This window comes from Myodes glareolus, chromosome 9 (assembly GCF_982192425.1).
Source record: "Myodes glareolus chromosome 9, mMyoGla1.1, whole genome shotgun sequence".
NCBI classification, from domain to species: Eukaryota; Metazoa; Chordata; class Mammalia; order Rodentia; family Cricetidae; genus Myodes; species Myodes glareolus.
The window spans coordinates 41,266,589-41,289,928 of NC_142034.1; the positions used below are offsets into that span (position 1 = coordinate 41,266,589).

The window sequence follows — 23,340 nt, forward strand, 5'->3', positions numbered from 1 at the left end:
TCAGAACTGTGACATGGAGCCCCGTTTGCCTGTTGTGCCTTCACATCCCTGGAGCCTTGAGGTATCAATAGTAGGACACGTATTTCATTCATCTTGTTTTCTCCAAATCAACACAGTATCTGGAATGGAGTTAAAGGGGAACACACTTACTAATTAGACTGATGAGTCCAAGGTTGGTGAGAAGAATCAGCTAGTCTTCTTTATAAGAACCTCTGACTGTGACCAAAGGGCAGCATGGGTATCATTTAACCCAGGGAAGGCGGAGAAAGGATCCACACGTGTGAGGGGATAAGATACAGAAAGAGAACGTGGCAGTGAATCCCTTCCTAAAATTGAGATAGAGAAATTGAGATCTGCTTTTTAAAGCCTGTTTCAGAGGTGAACACACCCAGGCTGAAGTCTCAGCTCCCGTCTCACTGACTGTGTGATTTGGTGGCAGCAGGTCACTGTTGCAGGCCTGTGTTCCCTCTTCAGTAGGATGAGAATAAAATCCAGAACATTCACCTGCCAAGATAGTTGAGAGGGGTACGTGGGCCAATACAGCATCTCACACAGGTCCTGGGGCATGGAAAATTTTGACTGGTTTTGGTCCTCCTGATTTGCAAGCCTGTGTCCTGTTGAGGCCAGGACTCTGGCCTAGGAAAGGCATAAGGCCCCTTTGTCGTCCTGATTGATAAACCGCCAAGGCCATGCCCCATGTGTCACCTCAGAGTGCTTTCTGGGAACTATCTCCGTGGGTCTGGCTTAGCAGGAGACCGGATGGACAGGAGGACATTGCAGACTGGCCATCAGTCTAAAAGAACATGAACTAAGCTGCCCTTTTCTCCACCTTCTTAAGCCTGCCATGCCCTGGAGACACGGACTTGGCTCTCCAAGACACTTGCCTCTGTGTGGCTCTATCCCAGCTTGGCTGAGTGACTCAGTTGGCTACTCAAACTTTCAATTCCTTTCACTCTGATGAGAATTTATCCCTGGATTCAATAGAGGCCAGCGGTTTGATCCCTGGCAAGGGGCAGGCAGGCAAGCCACGCCTTCAGTCAGCAGGGGTCTGACTTACAAGGGATTTTCAGGAAGCAGGAGGTAGGCGGCTGAGAGCCCATTCTCTCTCACCTACAGCTCCAGCTGTGATTCCATCTGGCAAACCCTGGGACAGAAGATACACACACACACACACACACACACACACACGCACACACACCTCTCAAACAGAATGGAATGTAGCCAGTCCTACCTGGCACCCAGCTGTCTTCCTTTGTTAAACACAAAAAGTCCTGACAGCCATATGGGGGTGGGAGTACTTGTTGCTCATCCACTGGGGCTACCAGAGGCACACTGATCTTTCAATCTCTAGAAGAGCTTCTCTCAGCTCTTCTGGAGTATCCCCCTCCAACCTGCGGCAGAGAGAGACCCTGTGGTTTTAAATCACTCCCTTCTTTTTTAGCATCTCTCCCTTGGGGTCTCCCGTGGATGTGACCTCGGAACTCACATTGATGTAAAGAAACCTTGCCAGCATCTCACACGCCCCACACGCAGTTAAGTATCCACTTTCCTGCCATTCATGGGGGAAGGGAGTCAAGTTCTCTTTTCTCTGGGAGTGGCTTCCTACCTGGAGTAGAAGACCCCAGCAGCTCCTTAAAAAAAAAAAGAAAAAAAGGGGGGGGGAGGCTAAAAACTTTCTCATGTCCCCAGCCCCTTGCTCGCCGCACAATCCTCCCTTCCCCTAGTAGACTCCCGGGAGGCAGGCCAGGGGAACAAGCTCACTCTACGCTCACCGGTCTCCCTCTCCCTTCTGGAGGCTGGGAGCACGGAGCCCACAGAAGCCCCCGCATCCCTGCTTCTCCTGTTGGAGGCGGAGCGCAGCGTCCTCTCCCAAGCAGCAGCCACGGCCCTCAATTGGAATTCTGTCCCCAAAAGGGGGCCGGAAAAGGAGGAGAGAAGGCGGGATAGAAGCCGGCAGCGAGAAGCCGCGGCCAGGGTCCCAGACATCCATCCCCCAGGAAGAAGCAAAGCGTGTAGGCTGCTAGGAAGCTGCACCGCGGCGCCCCACCGCACTGCATCAGCGAGGCTGTGCTGACATTCCCCCCATGCTTAACACGGGGCATTATGCGCTGGTTAACAGGCTCCGAGCTGCTCAGCGACTTGTTTTAAGCATTTTCTCCCTCGCTCTCGCTTTTAATCTTGTCTCTAGTGGCGTGTGTAGGGGGGAGGACTTTATTTCCATTGGCTAAGCGCTCCCTTCCCACCCACATCCCTTCCACATCACCTTGGTGTCTCCCTAAATAAAACCAGCCCTCCTTATCGCCTGGAAAAAATCAGGAGCTAGAGTTTGAATGGGTTTTATATAAACACTCACCCCTGTCAGCGTGCGGCCAGGCTCTCAGGATAAACTCCCAGTGTCTAGCCTGATGCTTGCCCGGCAATCTCTGCCTTGAACGCCAAGGTTTAAGCAGAATTCAGAGGACTGGGAACTCTTCCCTGAGATTTGATCAACCTGAAGCCAGTTGCGGAACTGCACAGGGTCCCGATGGACCTGAAGGAGAGCCCCAGCGAGGGCAGCCTGCAACCTTCCAGCATCCAGATCTTTGCCAACACCTCCACTCTCCATGGCATCCGCCACATCTTCGTGTATGGGCCGCTGACCATCCGGCGTGTGCTTTGGGCAGTGGCCTTCGTGGGTTCCCTGGGCCTGCTGCTGGTTGAAAGCTCGGAGAGGGTGTCCTACTACTTCTCCTATCAGCACGTTACCAAGGTGGACGAGGTGGTGGCCCAGAGCCTGGTCTTCCCAGCTGTGACCCTCTGCAACCTCAATGGCTTCCGGTTCTCCAGGCTTACCACCAATGACCTGTACCACGCTGGAGAGTTGCTGGCCCTGCTGGATGTCAACTTGCAGATTCCTGACCCGCATCTGGCGGACCCGACAGTTCTGGAGGCCCTGCGACAGAAGGCCAACTTCAAACACTACAAACCCAAGCAGTTCAGCATGCTGGAGTTCCTGCACCGGGTAGGCCATGACCTGAAGGATATGATGCTCTATTGCAAGTTCAAGGGCCAGGAGTGTGGACATCAAGACTTCACCACCGTGAGTACTTGGTTTTCAGTTCGTTCTTGGGCTTACTCTTTGGTAGAAGTGGCGCGCGGTGGACTTTTGTCTGACTTGGGGTCTCTGCCGTGCGGGAGAGAGGCCAGAGACTCAGCTGAAGGCCAAAGGGCAGTTGGTGAGAGGCTGTTGGGTCTGTTTGTAGATAAGGTTACCTGCCAGGTGAGTACTGCCGTCCTTGCAGATTGGAGACCTACAGGGGGCTTGCTGTTGGGGTGTGCTGAGTTGGGCTTACTCCCAGTGAGAGGTAAAAGGCCTGGGCTGTCCATTGTCCAGGGTGCTTGAGGTCCGAGCCGTGTGACAGGAACAGCTTGTCGTTGGTGAGACGGCATCCTTCTCCTCTGTCTTTCTCTATCCCCTCTCCCTCTTTCCTTCTCTCTCTATTCTCGGAAGTGGCATCAGGCTCTGCATCCTGTGGGCTGGGCTGGAGCTAAAGCTGTCACAGGAGGGGGTGTGGGGCCCCAGACAGCCTGAATGACTCCCGTGGCTGTGGGAGCTCACTGGGCAGGTGATGCTGCAGAGGTGTGGAAGGCCCTCTCCGTCCTTTCCTTGCCTGAATTGTGTGGAGGGGAGAGGACTCCCGGAGGGTCCATCTGGTTTTCCCCGCAGGCAGGGCAAAGCCGTGAGCTGTCCATGGTGCTGGGGCAGAGAGGCGAGTCAGGGTAGAGGTTTCTATAGAGGGTGGGCAGAGATGACAGACGCGGCGAGGAGGTCCCGGAGACTGGTTTGTCTATCTGGGAGCTTGAGCTCGAAACACGAAGGCTCGTTTTCTCTGTGTACAATTGCTTCACAACGTGGGTGCAGGAGGAGGGTGTGGGGAGGGGGGCGAGCAGCTGTGGGATTGGAAAGCCTGGAGGGGATGCGGAGCTGAGTAAAGAGGATGTGGCTCACGTTCAGGATGAGTTTGCCAGAGGTGGCCGAGAGGGAAGGATTAGAACTCTGTCGCTCTTAGAGTTCTCAGCCCAGTTCGTGGGCTGATAGGCATAACTTGGTGTAACAGGTCAGACAGTAGCTGCCAACTCTTCCACACTGCCAGACAAGTCTAGGGTATCAGAAACTGTGGGGTCCTCCTGCAGCCCAGCATGTCTGCTTTTCCCCTACAGTTTCCTGGGGAAAGGAAAGCTTCAGGGACCTGGAGTCTTGAGCCAAAATGCAGTGACAAGTTAAGGATGGCAGGCACAGCCGTCATCAAGGGAACCGGACTGTGTCGTCAGCATTTGCCTGGGGTGCTCTGCCTCATTAAGACATTCCCTCCCTTTCCCATAGTGCAACCCTTCCCACCCCCTCTCAGAGCCACCTGCATCTTGCTCTGAGGTTCTCTTTATGTTCCAGCCCATCTCTGCCTTCAGCTTCTGCCCTTGCTGTTGGCTGTCTCTCAATCTGAAAGCGCCCAGAGTGCCAGGGGCATTGCTTCTCACAGCCTGTGTGCTAGAGCTGTTTCCTGGGGGAGCCGTTTTGTATTATTATCCCTTTTAAACATTCCAAGGAAGAGCACAGCCAAACTGACAGCAGCGTTTGCTAAAGATGAAGCCAGTCTGAGCTGGAGAAGGAAGCGGCCAGCCCTTCTTAAAGGAGCAAAGAGGATCCTAAAATATGTCATGCACAAATGATGTCTGAGGGGCCTTGGTGAGGGATGGGGAAAATGCCTCATTCTTGGAGACTGAAACCATCACTGTGTTCCAGCCCATGCTTTCTAGTGCCTGGCAACGCTCAGTCTCATTGCTGTACTGTGAAGCTTGAACGTGCATTCAGCTCTTCCTCTGTCTGCCTGCACACACATGGTATCCACAGACAGCAGATGCAGGGTGCCTCAGGGAAGCTGTCCTGGGCAGCAGACCCTGGGACGAGTCTTTAAGCAGTCTCAAAAGCATCCTCATGATGGCATGGCTGACTGGTAGCTCTGCTCATGCCCAAGTTCTGTTTAGAAGCAGAGGCGTGGTGATCTCAGCCTGCTTGCTTGTATTTGGCCCATCATTTGAATTGCTGGTATCCCAAGCTACCCAAAGTCAGGTCTTAAATCCTTACCTGACCCTCTGAAACACTGAAGCTGCCTGCAGACAAGGTGACTCTCTGGTTAGTGGCATACATTAACTGTCAGTCTCAGCAAATCCTCGACTCTTCAGTTTGAGTGCCTATCCTTGGATTGACTCCCCCCCTATGCCGTGTGTTACATCTGGAAGCACTGAAGAGAGGGAGCCCCTTAGTGTTCTCTTCTGTCTGCTCAGGGATGTCAGAATGGCACCCATGCCAGGTGTGTGATCAGAAGCTGGTCTTCACCAATGGGTGATAACGGGCACCTATGCCAGCCTCTGTTGGGGGTAATACAATAGGGGGAACATGTTTAAGACCCCACAATGAGGAGCAAACCTCTGGCACATCTTTGTGTTCTTTGGGAACTTGGGTGTAGGCAAGTTTTTCTCTGGTTCCCACATCAGCAGTGAGCCTACTTAGTTAGCTATTGGAGAAGCCTGTTCCCCAGTCCCCTCCCTCATTCTGGGATGGCCATCCCTCTCCTGTGGACTTTCTTACAAGTGCTGCTGGGGGTTATGACACACCGGGTGCCTTCTTTCTCTAAGCACCATGCCTGATTATTAGCGAATTTAAGTGTTGGGGATGCTCTTTTTCTGAATTTGATTTTTCTATAAAGCCCAGAGCATCATCTCCAGGGCAAATGCTGTAGCACACGCTCCCTTATTCCAAGTTCTTAGCTGGTGTGCAATGAAGTGTGTAATACCCTTTAATTAGTGAATGAGCTGTGATTCTAGCAGAGTGGAAGAAGGTTGTTCGTGGGGACTCAAAGTCCCCGGGAAGCCAGGTGTGGAATGCTGAGTGCCAAGTAAGCAGGCATGCTCCCTGCCTATGCAGATAAACCCTGAGCCCTCTCCGGGGGACAGTCTGACTTCAGAGAGGCCTATGGATTTTCTTAATGGTAAACCATAAGAAAGATTTGATTCTGGGCCTTCTATGCAGAGGAGGTGGCCCCAGTGACCCAGAGTAGAAAGGGGATGCTGTGGTAGTTGATGGGGGTTGTGACTCTGTGATCTGAGTCCAAGGCCAATGTGGGAGGCATGGGTTTGAAGCCCTGCACCATCCTTGCTTCTTTGTTCCCTTGCCTGCTCTCTAGATGGGCACTCACTCACCTAACCTTGGCCATCTAACCCACAGTATCGTTGGAAGAAAAAGCATATGAGGAAGTCGTGTTTTTGCCAGCTGCGTACCTATGAGCTGGGGTTCTTAGCCGTGTTAGTAACAGGGCTTTTGTTGTCCCGCCTGCCCCCACTGTTTTCAGGCGTCAGATGGTTGAGGAATTGCTTCAATGACGAGGGCAGGAGGTGGGAGGGCCACTCCTTTCTCTGGTGGAAACTTATCCTCCAGAGAGGGAGCTGCTTCAAGTGGAGGATGTCCTGTCGGAGCCTGGATCTGACTACAGCTGCCGGGTGAATGCCCATCATTTTCGATTAGCATGCGACAGGGCCTTATGTCATCTCTTTGCTTAGTCTCGTTGGGGTTCACCTGCATTCAGTCCAGGAATGCGAATGACCATTCCATTTTCACGCTTAATCTGTCCATCTTTGGAGGGGGGTATTTACTTATGCTTTCAATGTGAGATTTCTTAGGAAAGGCTTGGCGTTCTTTCCCCCACTGAATGGATCTTACTACCCTACAACATGCAACATTATAGAAATGGTGGAGGTGGAGCCGAGGAAGGTTGTGTCTTTGGGATTCTTTGACAAGGCCGCATAACTAATAAGGTCTCTAACTAATCTAGTCTAATCATACCTCACTATACAGAAGTATGCATTAGGGGGATGTGGGCTTTGAGAAACAGTCTGAACTAGGGTTCTAACTCTGTGGTGGTGGGAACTAGCATGAGTTTGCTTAGCTCTAGCTTTCCCGTCTCTGAAGCAGGACCAGTGACTCCCAAGACTCAGATGGAGGTGGTGCTTGCTCCATGGTACCCGCAGGGACTGCTAGCTGAACTTGAGCTGGAGTCTGGATCTCAGAACTAACTCTTCACAATCTCCCAGCCCATGGCTGCATCAGCGACAGAGCACAGGCCCCCTGCTGTGTTATCTCTGTTTCCAGGGCTCCTCTTCTTGCTTGATACCCTGAACTTGTCTCGTATGTATTGACTTGGCCTCCATGCTGCATCTCACACTTCCCAACTCACTTCCAGGTGAGCACACCCTGCTATAGCCCCTGACATGGGTGGAGTATGCTCTGGACCACATGTAGAGTGACTTTGCTTGTTGTGTTCCGTGATTTTATCTGTATGGTTATCCCTTTGTCTATCAAACAGGGCCTATGGCGCACCAACAATCCAAGGAGACCAAGTCTGTGCAATCACAGCCCACCTCTATCCAAGTCAGCCTGGGGTTAGTTTCAGAACAGATTCTGCAAATATTGTGTCAAGTAGAGGGTCTCACAATCCTGCCAATACCAGGCATATCCTCACTGGTTTAGCTGCTGTCTATACCTGAATTTACCCATAGTCCCAGTTCATGGGCACTTCTTACTCCATATCTTTTGTACTCTACCTGGTTGTATCTTTCAATGCTATGTTACCTTCAAAATCAAGTTTGGACACAACTGCAGCCTTCTCCCTCCACAGTGCCACCATCTAAATTACCCCTTCCTCATCTGTCTCTAAGCATCACATATCTACTGCCTTAGGTGCAGACATGGCATGATGCTTTCCTTCTGGGAGAAGCAGGAAGTGCTGATGCTAAAAGGGACCTTGGAGATGAATGAATTCAATTCTTAAGTTTTTAAACCACTGATAGTTTTAAAATTTGTTTTCAAATTGATTAAAAATAATGTAGAAGCTATGATGTGTAACATGATGTTATGTATTCATATATATTACTTACATGTATAGTTTTATTAAGCAACATAGTACATGCATTACCATGCATACTTATCTTCTGTATGAGTGTGTGTATGTATGTTGAAAATACGTGAGATCTACTTTAAAGTATATGGGATATTGTTCTTAACTGTATCACTGTGTCAGAAAGTATCTTGAACTTATTTCTCCTGAAATGCAATGTCCTTTGATCTCCAGTCTTCCTACTTGACTATTCCAGCCTCTGGTCATAATCATCTTGCTTGGTATCTTTGAATTTGATCTCTTTAAGAGATTCCACACATGGAGACAGAGAGATGGCTAAGAGCACTGGATGATCTTCCAGAGGACCCAGGTTCTATTTCCAGCACCGGTATGGTGCTTCTAACCATCAGTGAGCCTAGTTCCAGAGGATCTGATGGATTCCTCTGGCCTCCATGGGTACCAAGCACACATGTTGTGGTACACAGACACACATCCAGGTAAAACAAACAAACAAAAGAAGTAGAATGATCAGGAGTTGTAGGTCATCCTCAAATACACATTGAGTTTGAGGCCCATCTTGGCTACATGTGACAACTGTACCCTCTCAGTGTTTTCATTCATCTACACATTCTGAAGGTTCACAGCTTCTTAGCGTGTATCTCTCAAAATGTATCCTCAAAGTCTGTATTCAGTAGGCAGACAGCCGCGGATGAAAGGCTAATAGGGAGTAGAATACACATCTTTCAGCCTCTCTCTTCCATACATGTACCTGGAATTTTGTTTGATCTGGTGGAGCGAGTACTTATTATTACTCTTATGCTCCCTGATTATAAAAACAATCCACAGCCACTGAAGAAAAATTGACAATCAAGAGAAATAAGGGAGAGGAAGGAATGGAAATTGCCACTTGCAATGCTCTGGTATTTTTGAGGATATTTCCTTTCAGCCACATGATTTGTATGAATGTGTTTTTCTCTGGGCTGGTATCATAGCTTCTATGTATAAGGTACAACGTGTGCTGTGTGGTATGTACCCAATTAATGTCAATTTCCTATATTTTAATGTCACGGTGAACTTCAATTACTCTCCTTTGATGGCAATGTGTTGCTACTATCGTGCATTTTATGGTGTGCTATCTTGGTCCCACTGTTTACTAAATGTTTGCTGGCCTATACTGGAGACCTGTGTTTGCACACCGAGTCAGAGCTCCTGAATGAGACCCACCCCCGATGCTCAGTGAGTTCCAGTTATGCTCTCCTTATACAGCTGTCTGCACTGCGGGCCTCAGCCCACAGGTGTAGGTCCTGGGTCTCTGCCACCTGTGCAGCCTGGACTTTACATCCAAATGATCCAACGCAGCAGTAATGCAAAGTAGATGATCTCACATAGCCCTAGGAGGCCCAGCACCTGTGAGCCTTTGGCGTGCCCTGGAGAGCAAGCTGGGCTGTGCTGGCCATGAGGCTTCTGTGACGCCAGCCAGCCGATCTCCGGTTTGGAGACTGGTAGACTGTGGGCTGTCGGGAGGTAGAGCTCTGGGGGCATGTTGCATCTTTCTGTTGTGCCGATGGGATCAGGCTGTGATTTGGAGCTGTTAGGATGACTCATCCTGATGCCGCGGAGAGAAAAGCTGCACAGCTCTGATCTAATGCCCAGTAACTTGCTGGGCGGATGTGTATATCTCTGCCACCTTTCTTGGGGCTTTTTCTACCTCCAGAGCTGTTGATAAAAGAGGAGGCTGGGCTCAGCGGATAAAGAACTTGCCCTATAAGTGTGAGGACACAAGTTCAAATCTCTAGAATCCACAGAAAATCCCAGGTGGGCATGGGGGCCTGTTTTGTAATCGTAGCACCCAGTAGACTAGCAGAGAATCTCTAGAGCAAACTGGCTAACTAGACTAGTGAGCTCTGGGCTTAATTGTGAGATCCTGACTCAATGAATAAGATGGAGAAAGATTATGGAAGGCTCCCAACATATGGGCCTCCATATGCATTCACACCTGTGTACAAGTACACCTGCACACACGTGCATGAATATACATGCAAACACACATGCATGCATGGATACACAACACACAAACACATATGAAAGAGAGAACATGTAAGCTAGCAAAGAGCTTGTTTGCTTAGAAAGCATCCCTGTCTTCTAGTTCTACAGAAAATCTTTCCTTCAATAAAGACTCAAGTTCTAAAATGCTTTTTATAAACCAAATCTACTTTGCTACTAATTTCCAAAGGAGGAGCTGAGATAGGATCCTCCCCCACTACCCCCACCCCATATCCAAAACCCACTTCCTCAAAGAACGAATTGCTAGCTTTTTGCATCAAGTTTGCCGCTGGAGGCGGGGCTTCTTAGAGCAGTTCACCCTTCCAAGCAGCAAGCTTCTCATTCCTTTCAAAGGACCGAAAGCCTGATGCTCAAGTCTGGTTTTGTGTTTTCTCAGTGTGTATGCTCGTGGTTGAAGGAGTCAGGTTGAAATATCAAAAGTGGGCAGCCAAGACATCTGGCCCATGCTCTATCATAACCTGGAACTAGCGGGCTGTGTGGCTCCTGCAAATTTGAAGTTTCATATATCACACCCTTCCATGCATTTCTCTTCAAGCTAACCCTTACAGGCTTGGCTTCTGGTAGCCAGACAGCAGCTGCATACATACACCAAGCAGACATATGCCACACTGACTATTTGGTAAAGCTGAAATCTCCAGGAGAAACCCATGTATGAAGACAGGCGTTCCCAAGGGATATCCCCCTCACTCCCCGAGGCATCATTCTCTGATACTAAAGTACCTTTCCTTCCCATAGCGTTCCCTTTTCTAGTGCTTTAGGCGTACTCCGTGAAGGTTTACTCAATGATCATTGAAATGCATGCTGGGAAGAAATTAAGCATGCAGCAGAGAAAGAACGTATTTGACTACCATTGATGGATAATGAGCCTCTGTGAGCCCCAGTTTCCCCCTAAGTGGAAGGAGTGGGCTGAACTAGGTAGTTTCCAAGGACAACTCCGTGTCCTGCGTTTGTTTTACTAAAACTAAAACCTCCGCTTACACCGAGACTGGGGGGAGGACTCTGATGTTACTTTTCAACCTAGTGCGCTTAGCTATTAATTGGTTTGCTTTGATTTAAATCTATGCAATAGAAACAGAAGCGCACAGGTACACAGGGCGGCTGCAGTCAGAGTGAGGAGGCACCAAACCATTCTCTCAGAACCCCATCCAGGAGGCCTGTGTGTCTGACTGTAGGCTTCCTTCTAGCCAAGTTTCTGTTCCTTGCTAGCGCAGCCGGCGTGAACCTGGATCTGCTCTGGCTCTTACAGGTATGGACTGGCAAGAGTATCTTGTGTAAGTGGTCCACAGAGATTCCCTAGAAAGCTGTTATGGGCAGAGCAGCATATTATAGTGCAGTCCACTGCGCCTTTCCTGGGTGGCTTGCTATAAGCCTCCCCGCCACTTGGGGGCAGGCTGTGGTCAGTGATGACGTGAAGAGTACAAAATGCCTAGTCACAGGTATCTCGCCACTCTGCAGTCCAATGGTGTAATTCACCCTCTACGCTTCCTGTGGGGTCAGGCTGAACATCTAGGCTTAATTTCACCTTTCCCCAGCTGCTTTGCTCTCTACTTCAGGGTTGTTTTTTGTTTTTTTTTTTTTCTTCTGAGAATACTTGCTCAGTAACTCACCTGCTCAAGACCTCATCTCTGGCTCTGCCGGGTAACCTATAACCATGTATCCCTTACTTTTTCCTCCTTCGTTTGTTTGTTAACATAGAGATTGATCTCAGTTATGGCTTACAAAGAAATATGAACAACACTAAGCATCCTTTAAACCCCAGGCTTTCAAGATCCGCATCTTCAACATGGGACCGATGACGGTTTCCAAAAAACATTATTCAGACCTCAAACAAGCATCTCTGGGGTTGGGCTTCACTGTTCCAGGCTCTGCTGGTTTGCTCCTCTTCGGGGCAGGGGAGGGTTTTCCCAGTAATAGCCCTTCTTCCTACAGAGCTGAACTTTCTCTGTTCTGCCAGCTGCTGTCTATCCGTAAGCTGTTTTCATTCTAGTGAACATCTTTCTTTGCCCCCCCCCCTGTGTTATCATTTTCCAGATCCTATGGTTCCCCTTGAGAACCCCCTCCCAGCATTCCCTGAGGCATCTCCATGAATGTGCCTTCTCCTGGCTTCAAGGAGGAGGCTATCACCTTTGATACTGGCAGTGGGCGGAGCCCGTCTATGAAGCGGGAGTTGGTGAGGGATGGAGGCTGAGCAGGGTGATGTTACTCATATATCACAGAAGCCATGAGTGATGGAGGAGTGTATAAAAGGACTCTTACTGTTCAGGCTCAAATGGGAGGCTGGCGACTCAAGGGCAATGTGATTGCTGTCTCCAAACACTTAGAAAACAATCACAGAAAATGGAAACAGGACCTTCTCGGAGAGAGGCCAGAGGGCAGAGCTCTATCTGCTGGGTGGAGGGTGGGAGTTCAGAGAGCTGGTTATCACCTGATTGGAAAGACTTACCCTGGGAGTCTTGAGCGCCTTAGCTCTGCCCCTTAGGTCTAACCAAAGCTAAGGGATCACCTCTAGGCGGGGATCGACGTCCATTAAAGGACTAGATTAATGACCTCTGATGTTACTTCCAACTGTTAGCGTGTTTGATTTCTTTCTTTCCTGAATAGATAGCTGAGGTTGGGGTAAGAGCCTTTGATGGAGGGCTTTGGAAAGGAGTGCTGATGAGTGCAACTGGCAACCCAAATTACAGATCCTCCCTCTGCCCGATACCATGAAGCTTTGAAGTTAAATGCCTCTGATGGATGCCAGGAAGAAGAATGGTGTCTTTCTAGATAAAAGAGTGGATTCATCCAGGGAGAACACGGGAAGAGTGGGGTGCTGGAAGCCAGCCACGGTAGTGGCAGTTAATGGTCTGGCCATTCCAAAATGTGTATGTGTGGCTTATTGAGAGGCGGGTCCTGGAGTTTGTCATAGATTCTGGGTGCTAGTTCCCAACCCCACAGAGGAAGGCTTGGGTCTAGTTTCACACTGAGGGCTGAGGAGACTTGGAAGGTTTTGGCTTAGGTGCAATCCTGGGGTTAGGTTGTTAGAAACATCCTCAGCTATAGCATCCAGGAAGGAGACTAGGCTACAAGGAGAATGCCCTGCCCAGGCACTGGTGACAGACAACCAACGGATATCCAAGCTAGGGAAGCACAACAAGTGTCAGAGAGGCAAGGGGCTCTGGCACCTGAAACAATAGCAAAATGGGGTATTGTTGCCTCTAGTCACATTAACAGTGGGCAGAGTCAGGCATGTGAGTGTTCAGAGAATAGATGAGACTTTGCATGAATTATTTAGCCCTTCCAGGCCTCTATTTCCTCATCTATTAAATAATAGCATCTCAATACTGGCACTTCACAGGCATGCTTATAGTTACCAGATGAAATAAATAAGGCTCATACTGGTCGGGTACAGAATATCTGCTTTAATGATTTTGCTTACAGAGGCTCCTGCAGCCTCTACCTGCTCCAGTTTGCTGTATAGCTGACTGTGATCTTGAACTCATTGTCCTCCTGCCTCTACCTACAAGCATTAGGATAAAAAAACCTGTGGCACCAGTCCCAGTATATGAGGTGCTAGGAATGGGACCCAGGGTGTTCTACATGCTAGGCAAGCATTCTACCAACGGGGCCACATCCTCAGGCCTGATGCTGTTAATTTTATTATTCCTGAGATAAATGGGTGATACTGACAGGCGATCCGGGGACAGAAGGATTTGCTTTTAAATCCATATTGACAATGTAGCATTAGGAGGTCTCAGGAGAGGGTGGGGAGTGAGGCTGGGAACAAGCCAGGCACCTACCCGCAGCTGCAGTTGAGCACAAGCTAATGTACACACGCAGACCATGCCAGAACCGAATTCCCTCCAATGGTCCAGCGCTGTGTAGCTTATAAAATCTACTAGTGAGTGCTAGTGCTTTCTGAGTGTTCCAGACACTCGTGTCAGCAGCTTAGGTGGTCAAAGCTCATCTAGGTTCCCCAGCAGCCCTATGGAATACGGAGCTCTGTTAGGCTTGTTTAGTGAGAGCAGAAATGAAGCGAAAATTCCTGTCCTGTACTTAGAAATGTGTGGAAGTGGGATTTGAATAGTCTCGCTACAGATGCCCTATGCTCTGAAAGTATCTAGCTTGATTCTTTAGCTTGGTTGTCTGTCATGTTATGCTCCTGGGCAGGGCGTTCTCCTTGCCAGCCTAGTCTTCTAAGCTCCTCGAGTTGAGGAGGTTTCTAATGCCCTAAACCCAAGAATTGTGTCTAAGTCACAAACTCCCCAGTTTCTCCAGTCCTCAGTCAGCATCTAAAACTATGGATCACGGGTTCACATGGGCTCACATATGTGAGGGTCAAAAACAGTTGAGCAACAGGAAAAGACTCTGAACAGACAATGACCAAACATTAACTTGAAATAAAATGTGTCACGAAACTTGAGGGTTTCTGGAAGTAGTCACTCGTGTTGCATTCCACAACTTCAGTGCAGTCGTGGTTCAGAATGCACAGCCTGTGCACACCGCCACCATACTGTGCAAAGCCAGTGAACTCTGCTCCAGATACCTGTGCTTGGATTCCAGACTGTACTGTGAACTGTATATACGGAGTTTCTGCTCTTACAGAAATGCGAAGGTTTAATTATAGAAAGTCATGACTCTTACTATTTCCCTACCGTGATTCCTCAGCACGTAAGTGTCAAATTCGTCTATCTTTGGATTCCATTGTGTTAGAATGTTTGATGTTAAAAGTTGCTGTTTTGAGTTGCTAACTTGAGTTTCATTTAAAAAAATCATTAAATGAATTTTGGCTTTGGATTAGGATGGGATTTCCAACAACTTCTGAAATGACCTTAAACTTTTGCTGTGTTTTGCTACACATTCCAGCAAAGTAGTAGTCTCAGTGTTGACGGCTGTAAAGTCAAAATATCATCCATCAACTCTGAAAAATGTTGAAAATGCTCTGTGTCCCACAATATCAAATATTCAGCCAAGATTTAACTCTATCTGTAAAAATAAACAAATGCAAACATCTCATTAGTATGCAAAGTTCCATTCACTTTTAACAAATGAAAAATTAGATGCACACCAAGAAATTGATATTTCTTTTATATGATTATGAGTGTTTGCCTGTATGTCTGTCTGTCTGTGCATTGTGCATGCATGCAGTAACCATGGAGGCAAGAAGTGGGCATTGGGTCCTCTGGAAATGGACTGACAGTTGGTTGTGAGCAGGCATGTGGGAATCGAACTTCGGTCCTCTAGTACAGCAGTCGTTACTCTTAACCCCTGAGTCATCTCTCTAGATTCCAAATAATTGTTTTAAAATTCATTTCCTTATCACATTTGTGAATGAATGTTTGGCGAGCCTACCTATTTTTCATACCTATGCATCTTGACTTGGGCAAACTTTCTAGGGTGGCAGCATGGAGAAAGGTTAAGGAGCGCTGCCTCATGAGCTGCTGCTTGGGCCTCACAGTAGTTCTGACAACGGAAGATGCCGCGCTGTGTCTGTTTCACAGCTGAATACGGGCGAAGCTCGGAAAGGTTCAGTGACAGGGTGAAGGCTTCTCAGTCAGAAGGAAGCATGGAGGATCAGAACTCATGATCCATGACTGCTTCTGAGGTTCCTCTGGAAAGACACCGGGCTTCTTGTTTTTCTGTGCAGCGGCGAGTGAAGGCAAGACGGCGTGCCAGCAGGTCTTCAGGACAGGGGCCAAGAGCTTAGAATTCAGACTCGAAGTTCTCTGCTTTCCAGTGTCTATCTTGCCTTGGCATTTGGTATTGGAAGTAGCTGGAACTGAAGCTAAGGAAGGGGACAGAGTCTGAGGGGTGTCCCAGCTGTGGAGCTCAGTCACCTAGTGAGTCACCTGGTTCTCATAGCACCCCTTGCTCTTGGGTAGGTTAATGGAGGAGACTGAGGCAGACTTAGTGCTCTGTGGCTGAGACCCCATGAGAAGTTTGGGCTTGCAAGATAGCATCCCAGCTTTCCGTGACCACTGTCTGGCTCTGACTCCAGCCTTGAGAGAGAGAGAAAGAGAGAAAGAGAGAGAGAGAGAGAGAGAGAGAGAGAGAGAGAGAGAGAGAGACCCACAGTCAGAAGATGCATCTTCTGAAAGCAGCCAGGGCCAGCTTTTCCTCTGATGAATGTGTAGGTTGCCAGAGGTGGACGGCATGCCATCTTGTGCTGTTCCTGGGAACACAGTTGGGAGCTATGCATCCACTCTGCAGATTGCACTTCCCCCTTTCAGAGCAAGATGGGAACTGAATCCTGGAGTAGTAATTTTTGCATATCACAAGCCCCAGAGTTCTGGGAGCTAGGCACAAGCCTGTGTTGGTTCTGACCTTCCACCTCCTCTGCTCTGTGTGCGGGCTTTTGATCTCTCCTATCCAGGATTGCACAGGGAAGGCCAAGCAGTTCCTCTGCCTCTCCTGCAGTGACTTGATTTTAAATGTCCAGTCTGAGTATGTTCAAATGGTCATATTTGCAGATGGCGGAGAGGCCGTAGAGTGGCACTAACAATTCATAAAAAATATTTGGATAACCTTAGGATTCAATGTTATGATTGCATATTACATGGGTGAACTCGGGCAAGTGGTTTAATTAGAGTTTGTGAGAATCAGACTATCTGAACACTATGGCATAGTTGAGGTTAACCTGCAAGAGTTTCTTCTTGCTCTTTGCTCGCTCACCGTCTCCAGCTACACAAAGACTCTGCCTCCTAATACAGAACTGTGCATTCCCCTCTCTTCTTTGCTATTTTTTGATCCAGGGGGTTTCTCTTCGGATGCTTTGCCTTTGTTCCCTTGTGGTCTCTTTCTGCCCCTGGCCATGGTGGTTGAAGCTCCTCTCGCTGGAGCAGAAATGGTCCAGTAGGGAATCTAGCGTGCCCACTGCCTTAGTTTCTTTTGTAACGCTGTGAGAAACGATTCTGACAAGAGCTTCGTTAGGGAGGAGCTTGTTTTTGCTCACTGTTTGTGAGTATGCCCCTTTCCGGCAGGGAGATCAAGGCAGTGGGGAGCTTGAAACAGCTCATCCCATGACAAGGGAAGAGTGAAGAAACAGAGTGGTGAGTGCATGCTGCCTCTCCCTTCTTCCTCCATTTGTGCAGTCAGGATGCCAGCCAGGGAATGGTGCCACCCACGGTGGGCATGTCTTCTCACCTCAATGAACATAATCAAGATAACTCCTATAGGTCGCAGGCATTTCCTCTCTCCCAAGGAGCTCTTGAGTTCTGTCAAGTTAGTTAGTACTGACCGTCATACTCATAATGGAACTTAAGGCATCCCAGATTCTCAACTTTCTCCCTTACAGCCCAGCCCCGAGTGATGCCCACGCCTCTTTTCTCAGAAATGGTGGCAGATAATTGATGGAAAAGACATAGCTCCAGAGGGGACAAGCAACTGTGTCTCCCAGAGTTTGGGCCAAGGCTGCCTTCCTGGCTTCCTGGAAGGATGGCTTTTCTAGAAGAACACCTTCTGTCCCCTGGGCCTGCTAGCTATTTCAGGGACATTTTAAGTGGCCATTAACAAAATGTTGAATTATGGCTGCAAACCTCTGGGAGTCAAGTGACATTCACATGAATCATGAGTGAGAGCTGAGCAGTCAAGGCTGCCACTGTGGGCCGGGATTAAACAAACAGGGGCCGTTGTTCTTCCCAGAGCACAGAGGCAAGAAGGTCACTCCTTAGAACCAATAAAGCAGGACACTTTAGGACACACGTCTGCTGCTGCAAGAAAGACACTCTCTTTGGTTTTCAGAGAGAAACATTCCAACTTTATCTATGGAAAAATTAGCAATAATAAGGATGTACAAGGGCTCTCCCAGCCAATCTCAGAAACTGTCCATTGCCTGGTGCATTGATTCATTGGCTCAGCGAGCATCTACTTCTGTCCTGGGTGTTGTGCTAGGCTCAGGAGAAACTCAAATGAATAATACCCTGTGTGGGGGAATTCCAGGAGCTCTCCACTGGGTGAGGGAGGTTGAGCAGTAAACAAACACACGGATTTACACTGAGTAGCCGAAAGCCGCAGAAGGTCCAGCTGCAACATAGCAGTGCAAGCCCTTAAACTCTCAATGGGAGACTGTTACATGATTTTTTTTTCTCCTTGTAATTCCTCCTTTTCCAAACTCTGTAACACCAGCCATCATGAACATCGCAAGACTCCTATGGAGGATTCCCACGTGCCTTTTACCCAAGAGTCTCAGGGGTGGTACAATCAAGCCCTTCATGGCTAAAACATCCTATGCTGGGTTCCTCATCATAGCCAGCTGTCAAAGGCCTTTCTTGTGTCACCTAAATCTTCATGACCCTAGCATGTTTTGCAATTCAGAGTCACTGGTTTTGTATAGTGATCTTCAGCTTGGGTGCTTCGATGTTTCCTCTGGCTTAGACCCCAGGTTAAGATTGTATTCGCTTTTGTTCTTTTGTGGTACTAGGAAGTGAGGCCACGGTCTGACACACGGCTGTGGCACTGAGAAACACCCCCAGCTTCCCCAATTAGGTATCTAGGGCTGAGATTTCAGGGGACTGAGTACTTTTACATCCTGTCTGAGGTCATAGACCTTTGATTTGTCCCAAACCTGGTAGTGTGAACTTTTGATGGCGATGCCCCGACACACTGAAAACTTCATTTTCTTCTCTTCCCCTCCCTGTTTCTTCCTCTACCAACTTTTCTTGCCTGAATTATTATGCTGATCCCCATCAGATGCTGGCCTTCTGAAACCACCATCCCATGCATGTTTGTTAGTTGGCTTTCTGAAATAAGAGTGATCTTTTCCCCCTTTCTGTTCATTTCTTTATATCAACATAGACTCTTAAACAAACCTCTATTTTACCCACAGGCACACTCTGTTTACATAATTATTTGCTTGGAAACATGTTTTCTCATATTTTGAAAGCCCTTTCCATTGGCCCCTGTGTCCTTTGGCTATTTCCCAGAGTTCTCTGAATGTTGAGTTTCTGGCCCAGCTCTTGGTCTGGGTTTATCTTTCTCATTCTTCACTTTGTGATTGGACATTATCAGCAAATTCAGGCTCTAGTCATCAGGGCATGCTATTTAGAACCAGGATCTGGGAGCCGGGTGTGTTCATGGCTGTCTAGGGTGTTCCTGTTCCTGGGAGCCAGGTGGCAGAGCTAGGCTATTTATATCTCACTTAATACAGCTATTTATTTTAAAATCAGTAATATAAACTATATAATCCCAGGTATTAGAGTCCTCATAAAGGTGTGAACTTTAGGATCACCCCCTGCCCCGAGAAACCCTTTATCCATCAATAATCACTTCACTTCCTCAATTTTCTACAAATCCATCCTTCTACCTCCGGGTAAATATTAATCTTTTTTTCTGCAACAAAAATTTCCCATCCAATAGAATGTTTCCTGGGATTATCAGTGTTGCAGTTAGTGTCAGTATATTACTTCCTTTAAATACTAAATATCATTCTACTTCAAGACTGCATTACCTCTTATTTTGCCAGCCGTCAGTTAACATACCCTTGAATTGTTTTCCTTTTTATTGTTGTGAATAATGTTGTCTCTCAGGCCAGTTGTTATATCCCGTTATCCCACATCCTGAGTCTGCCTGATTCTTCCTTATAGTGTCACTTGCCATGTCTCTCCTTTCTCTGGATGTCTCCCAGCGTAGGAGTTAGTTTTCAGGACTCAACCGGATTCAGTTAAATGTTTATTGCAAGAGAGGACCTCAAATAACACTACAAACTTCTGACCCCACCAGACAGGAATAACGTCCCTCGAGGATTGTCCCACTCTTCGACATGCAAGCTTTGACCACCTATCTAAGGGGGAGACTGCTGGGCCACCCATTGCACCATCACCCGTTCTCACGCCATCTCTCTGCATCTGGCAGAGGATCCTGCGTGACTTCCTGTTCACGGTCCATTTGCTCTAATATCGGAAACCGGAGTCGACGCTCACATTGGTGATTACAAAATAGTGATTTCCGATTCTGTCCTTTCCACTCTTGTTAGCTGACATTTTTCCTAAGGGAGAGCTCCCCCTCATCGGCTGGATCGAGCACAGCTGCTCCTAACGAAAGCCTCTTCTTGCCCTGAAAGTGCCAGTTTCCGTGAGGCAGAGTCGCTGGTCTTGCGGGGATGACTCCTTCCCAGTTGGGCACAGAAGAGGGAAGGTATGCACTAGAGGGAGTTGAACGATGGCTGGGAAGTGAGCTTGGGTGGTAGGAGAGTGAGAGAGAACATTAGGACACCACTTTGCTGTACCCATGGCAACCACAGAATCCATGCTATCCCAAAGCTGGGCTCTCTGTCCCTCACTCATGGGTTACCCTTAGGGACCTAGTCTGGCTGCACAAGATAAGGCAGTAAGGGCAGTGGAGCACGGCTGTCACCACTCCGATCACATCGCCCAAGACGGATCCGAAAGTGTTAAGTTTGTCAACTGCAAGGATTCTAATTTTAATTTTATAAAATAGTGTTTGTTATTCTGTGTGTGTACATACATGCATGTGTGAGAATATGCGTGTGCAACGGTGTACATGTGGAGGTCAGAGGACAACTTGAAGGATTATTCAAGTCTCTCTTTTTACCAGATGGGGACCAGGAACCAAACTCAGGTTTTCAGGTTTGGCAGCAGGCGCCTTGACCTGCTGTTCAGTCTTCCTATCCCAAGGACCCTAAGTTAGCTTGTCCCTTCTATTCTCTCACCACCCTCAAATATCTCTCCCTGATACAGTACAGTGCTCCCCCGTGTGAAAACTATCTAACTCAACCGCCGCCATGAATGGTAGCGAATGGGAGGAGCTTAGTGAGTCCTCATTACGTGTTGGCAGGGTTGAAAGCACTGTGCACACACGTTTGAGAGCACGGCACTGTGTCCTCCCAGTGCCCAGCGGATGTTGCTCTCACTCCTCTCTTCTCATTTCTCAGGACTCAGGGCAGTCGATAGATAGAATTGCCTAGTCCTCCCACCCGTTTTGTGACCCTAGGGGCTGCATGAAGGCCTTTACCTAGGACAGGCTGGAGGACCACGGACAGCTGAGCACCACCACACCCTCCAGCCCCCAGCCTGGCTTTCCCTGATGATTAGATAATTCAATAACTGACTGCTTTTGGGTTTGGAAATGGATGGGAGTATTTCTGGTGCAAAGAGCATCCAAAGATATGAGTCCCTACCAGGTTCATGTGGTATGACACTAACTCTAGGGGATAGTGGTATTAGGAGGCAGAGTCTTTGAAAAATAATTAAGCCTGGTGGTGGGGCTCTCTGGAGTAGGGTAAGTGTCCTTTTAAGGAGGCCCAAGAGAGACCCTTGACTCTTCACATAGGGGAGCAGCTAGAAAGCATCCCCACCCAGCACTGACTCTGTTGTCCCTTTGATCTTGAACTTCTCAGTTCCCAGAACCATGAGAATATGTTTCTGTTGTTTTTAAGTCACTCAGTGTGCAGCATTTTACTAATGTAGCCTAAGGTACTCAGATAGGAGTGAAGTGGGCTGTCACTCACACAGGGGGTGGGTTGGGGAAGGTACCCAATGAGAATGGGCACTGATCTACCCAGGAACCTCGGCAGTTTTTACTTTACTCTTTGCATTTTTTTTTACTGCATAGTCCCCAAACAGAGTCTCCTTTCCACCCCTGCCTCTAACCTGCCTGCGCATGGTCACTAATTACCATGCATGCTAATGAGAGCACGGAATTAACATTGGCCAAGGCTAATGATGCTTTCAGTGGATGAATTTAAAGTTGCTTTCCTTGGAAAATACAACTCAGTTTATTTGGTCAGAAAGTACTTGTCAACCACAGGGCACATGCTGGCCACGGTCCCCACTGTGGGGGAGCAAGCATACAGCGTTAGTGAGCAGTCCCAACGCTGTCATTCTTTCATTGCTGTGCTCATTCATTTTCTCTTCTTGAGGGCCTGATTCACCCACGATGGATAAGGCTTACCCCATACATTTGGTGCGGTCTCCTATGTCCACAAAGATATGGATATATGAACAAATACTTCTTTCTCATTGGAGCTATTGTGTGACGGTTGTCTGGTACATGCACCGGAAGGAGTATTGCAGGATGAGAGTGAGCCATGTCAAATGGGATTACTAGGATGACTGTGTGACAAAGATGCCTATTGGCTTAGCCTCCAAGAGAAGTGGACTTTTAAAAGATATATTAATATGTGTGTGTGTGTGTGTAATGTGAGTCCAGTGCCCACAGAGACCGGAAGAGCTGATCCCTCGCAGCTTCAGTCCCAGGCAGTTGTGAGATGCCTGATGTAGGTGCTGGGATCCGAACTTGGATCCTGTGCAATATCAGCATACTCTTAACATAACTGCTAAGTCGCTAGCGGAATTTTAATGGGTGAAAGGGGGGAAGAGAACATCCCAGAGCCAGGGACATGTGTCAGTGAAGGAATGAAGCAGGTTGACCCAGGGCATGCAGACTGTATGTGTGGGGAGAGGAAGAAGCAGAAGATTCTCTGCAGGGTTAGGGCAGACACGGGCAGTGAAGGACCCTTGGTTGAACGAGTATCACAGGCAATGGGGAGCTATGGAGAGCTCATCATGACATAGACAGTTACTTTAATTGGAGTAGTGACTGATGCTCTTCTGCCTGAGAATGGGAGAGATAAGGAAGATGCTGCAAAGTGTGTATCTGGTTGTTCTTCTGTAATATTTACCACTATTTGAAAAGATCAGCTTTTGCTTTATCTTTGGCCTCTTAATCATGTCTTTGTGGGGCGGGCACAGCGATGTAACTTGCTGTAGAATGCAGGCAATGCTTCAGGCAGAGAAATACTTCCACCATCACACACTAGAAGAATTCAAGTTTAGAGGGAAGGAAATGCATCTTCTGGGATGTCCAACCTTGGTTGTGTGCTATAATCACTTGGGGAACTGTAAAAACACAAGACACAACAGAAAACAAGCAAGCAAAAAAGAGATTCGATTGCTACCAGAGGTGTCTGAGCTGAAGTCTGGCCATTCAGGTGTCCATCAGCGGTGGAACTGTTAAACCGTGGTCTGTATGCACAAAGGAATATTGCTTAGACATAAAAAATAAGAGTGAAATTCAGTAATATGAATAAGCCTGGAGGACACAGTGCTGAATGAAATAAGCTGGACACAGGCAAACAAACGTCTCATCTCCTCACTCATACGGGGAAGCAAAATACGGGGAAGGGAAAAATGGTGCTCGCATAACAGAGATTGGACCCATGGCTACCAGAGGCTGGTGCATAGAAGCAAGCAAGGCTAGAGAGAGAGCTTGGTTAACAGCTACATAGTTATACAGGGAAAGTAATTTCTAATACTTTACAGAGAAGAGGGATGACTGCAGTTGACAAAGACTTCCTGTACTTAAAAACAGTCAGGAGAGGAGAAGTTGACTATCGGCAACAAACAAAGCTAAA

General features: G+C 48.1%; 1 protein-coding gene across 1 annotated transcript in view; it reads left to right on the forward strand.

Annotated features, from left to right (window-relative positions):
- Positions 1 to 2,272: 2,272 nt before the first annotated feature.
- The window catches only part of Asic2 (acid sensing ion channel subunit 2), a 1,092,647-nt gene continuing 1,071,579 nt past the window's right edge, over positions 2,273 to 23,340 (forward strand). The window contains exon 1 of the mRNA XM_087910224.1: positions 2,273 to 3,079. Within this exon, the coding sequence (XP_087766350.1) occupies positions 2,525 to 3,079 (555 nt within the window). The 5' untranslated portion in view covers positions 2,273 to 2,524. The remainder of the gene's footprint in view (positions 3,080 to 23,340) is intronic.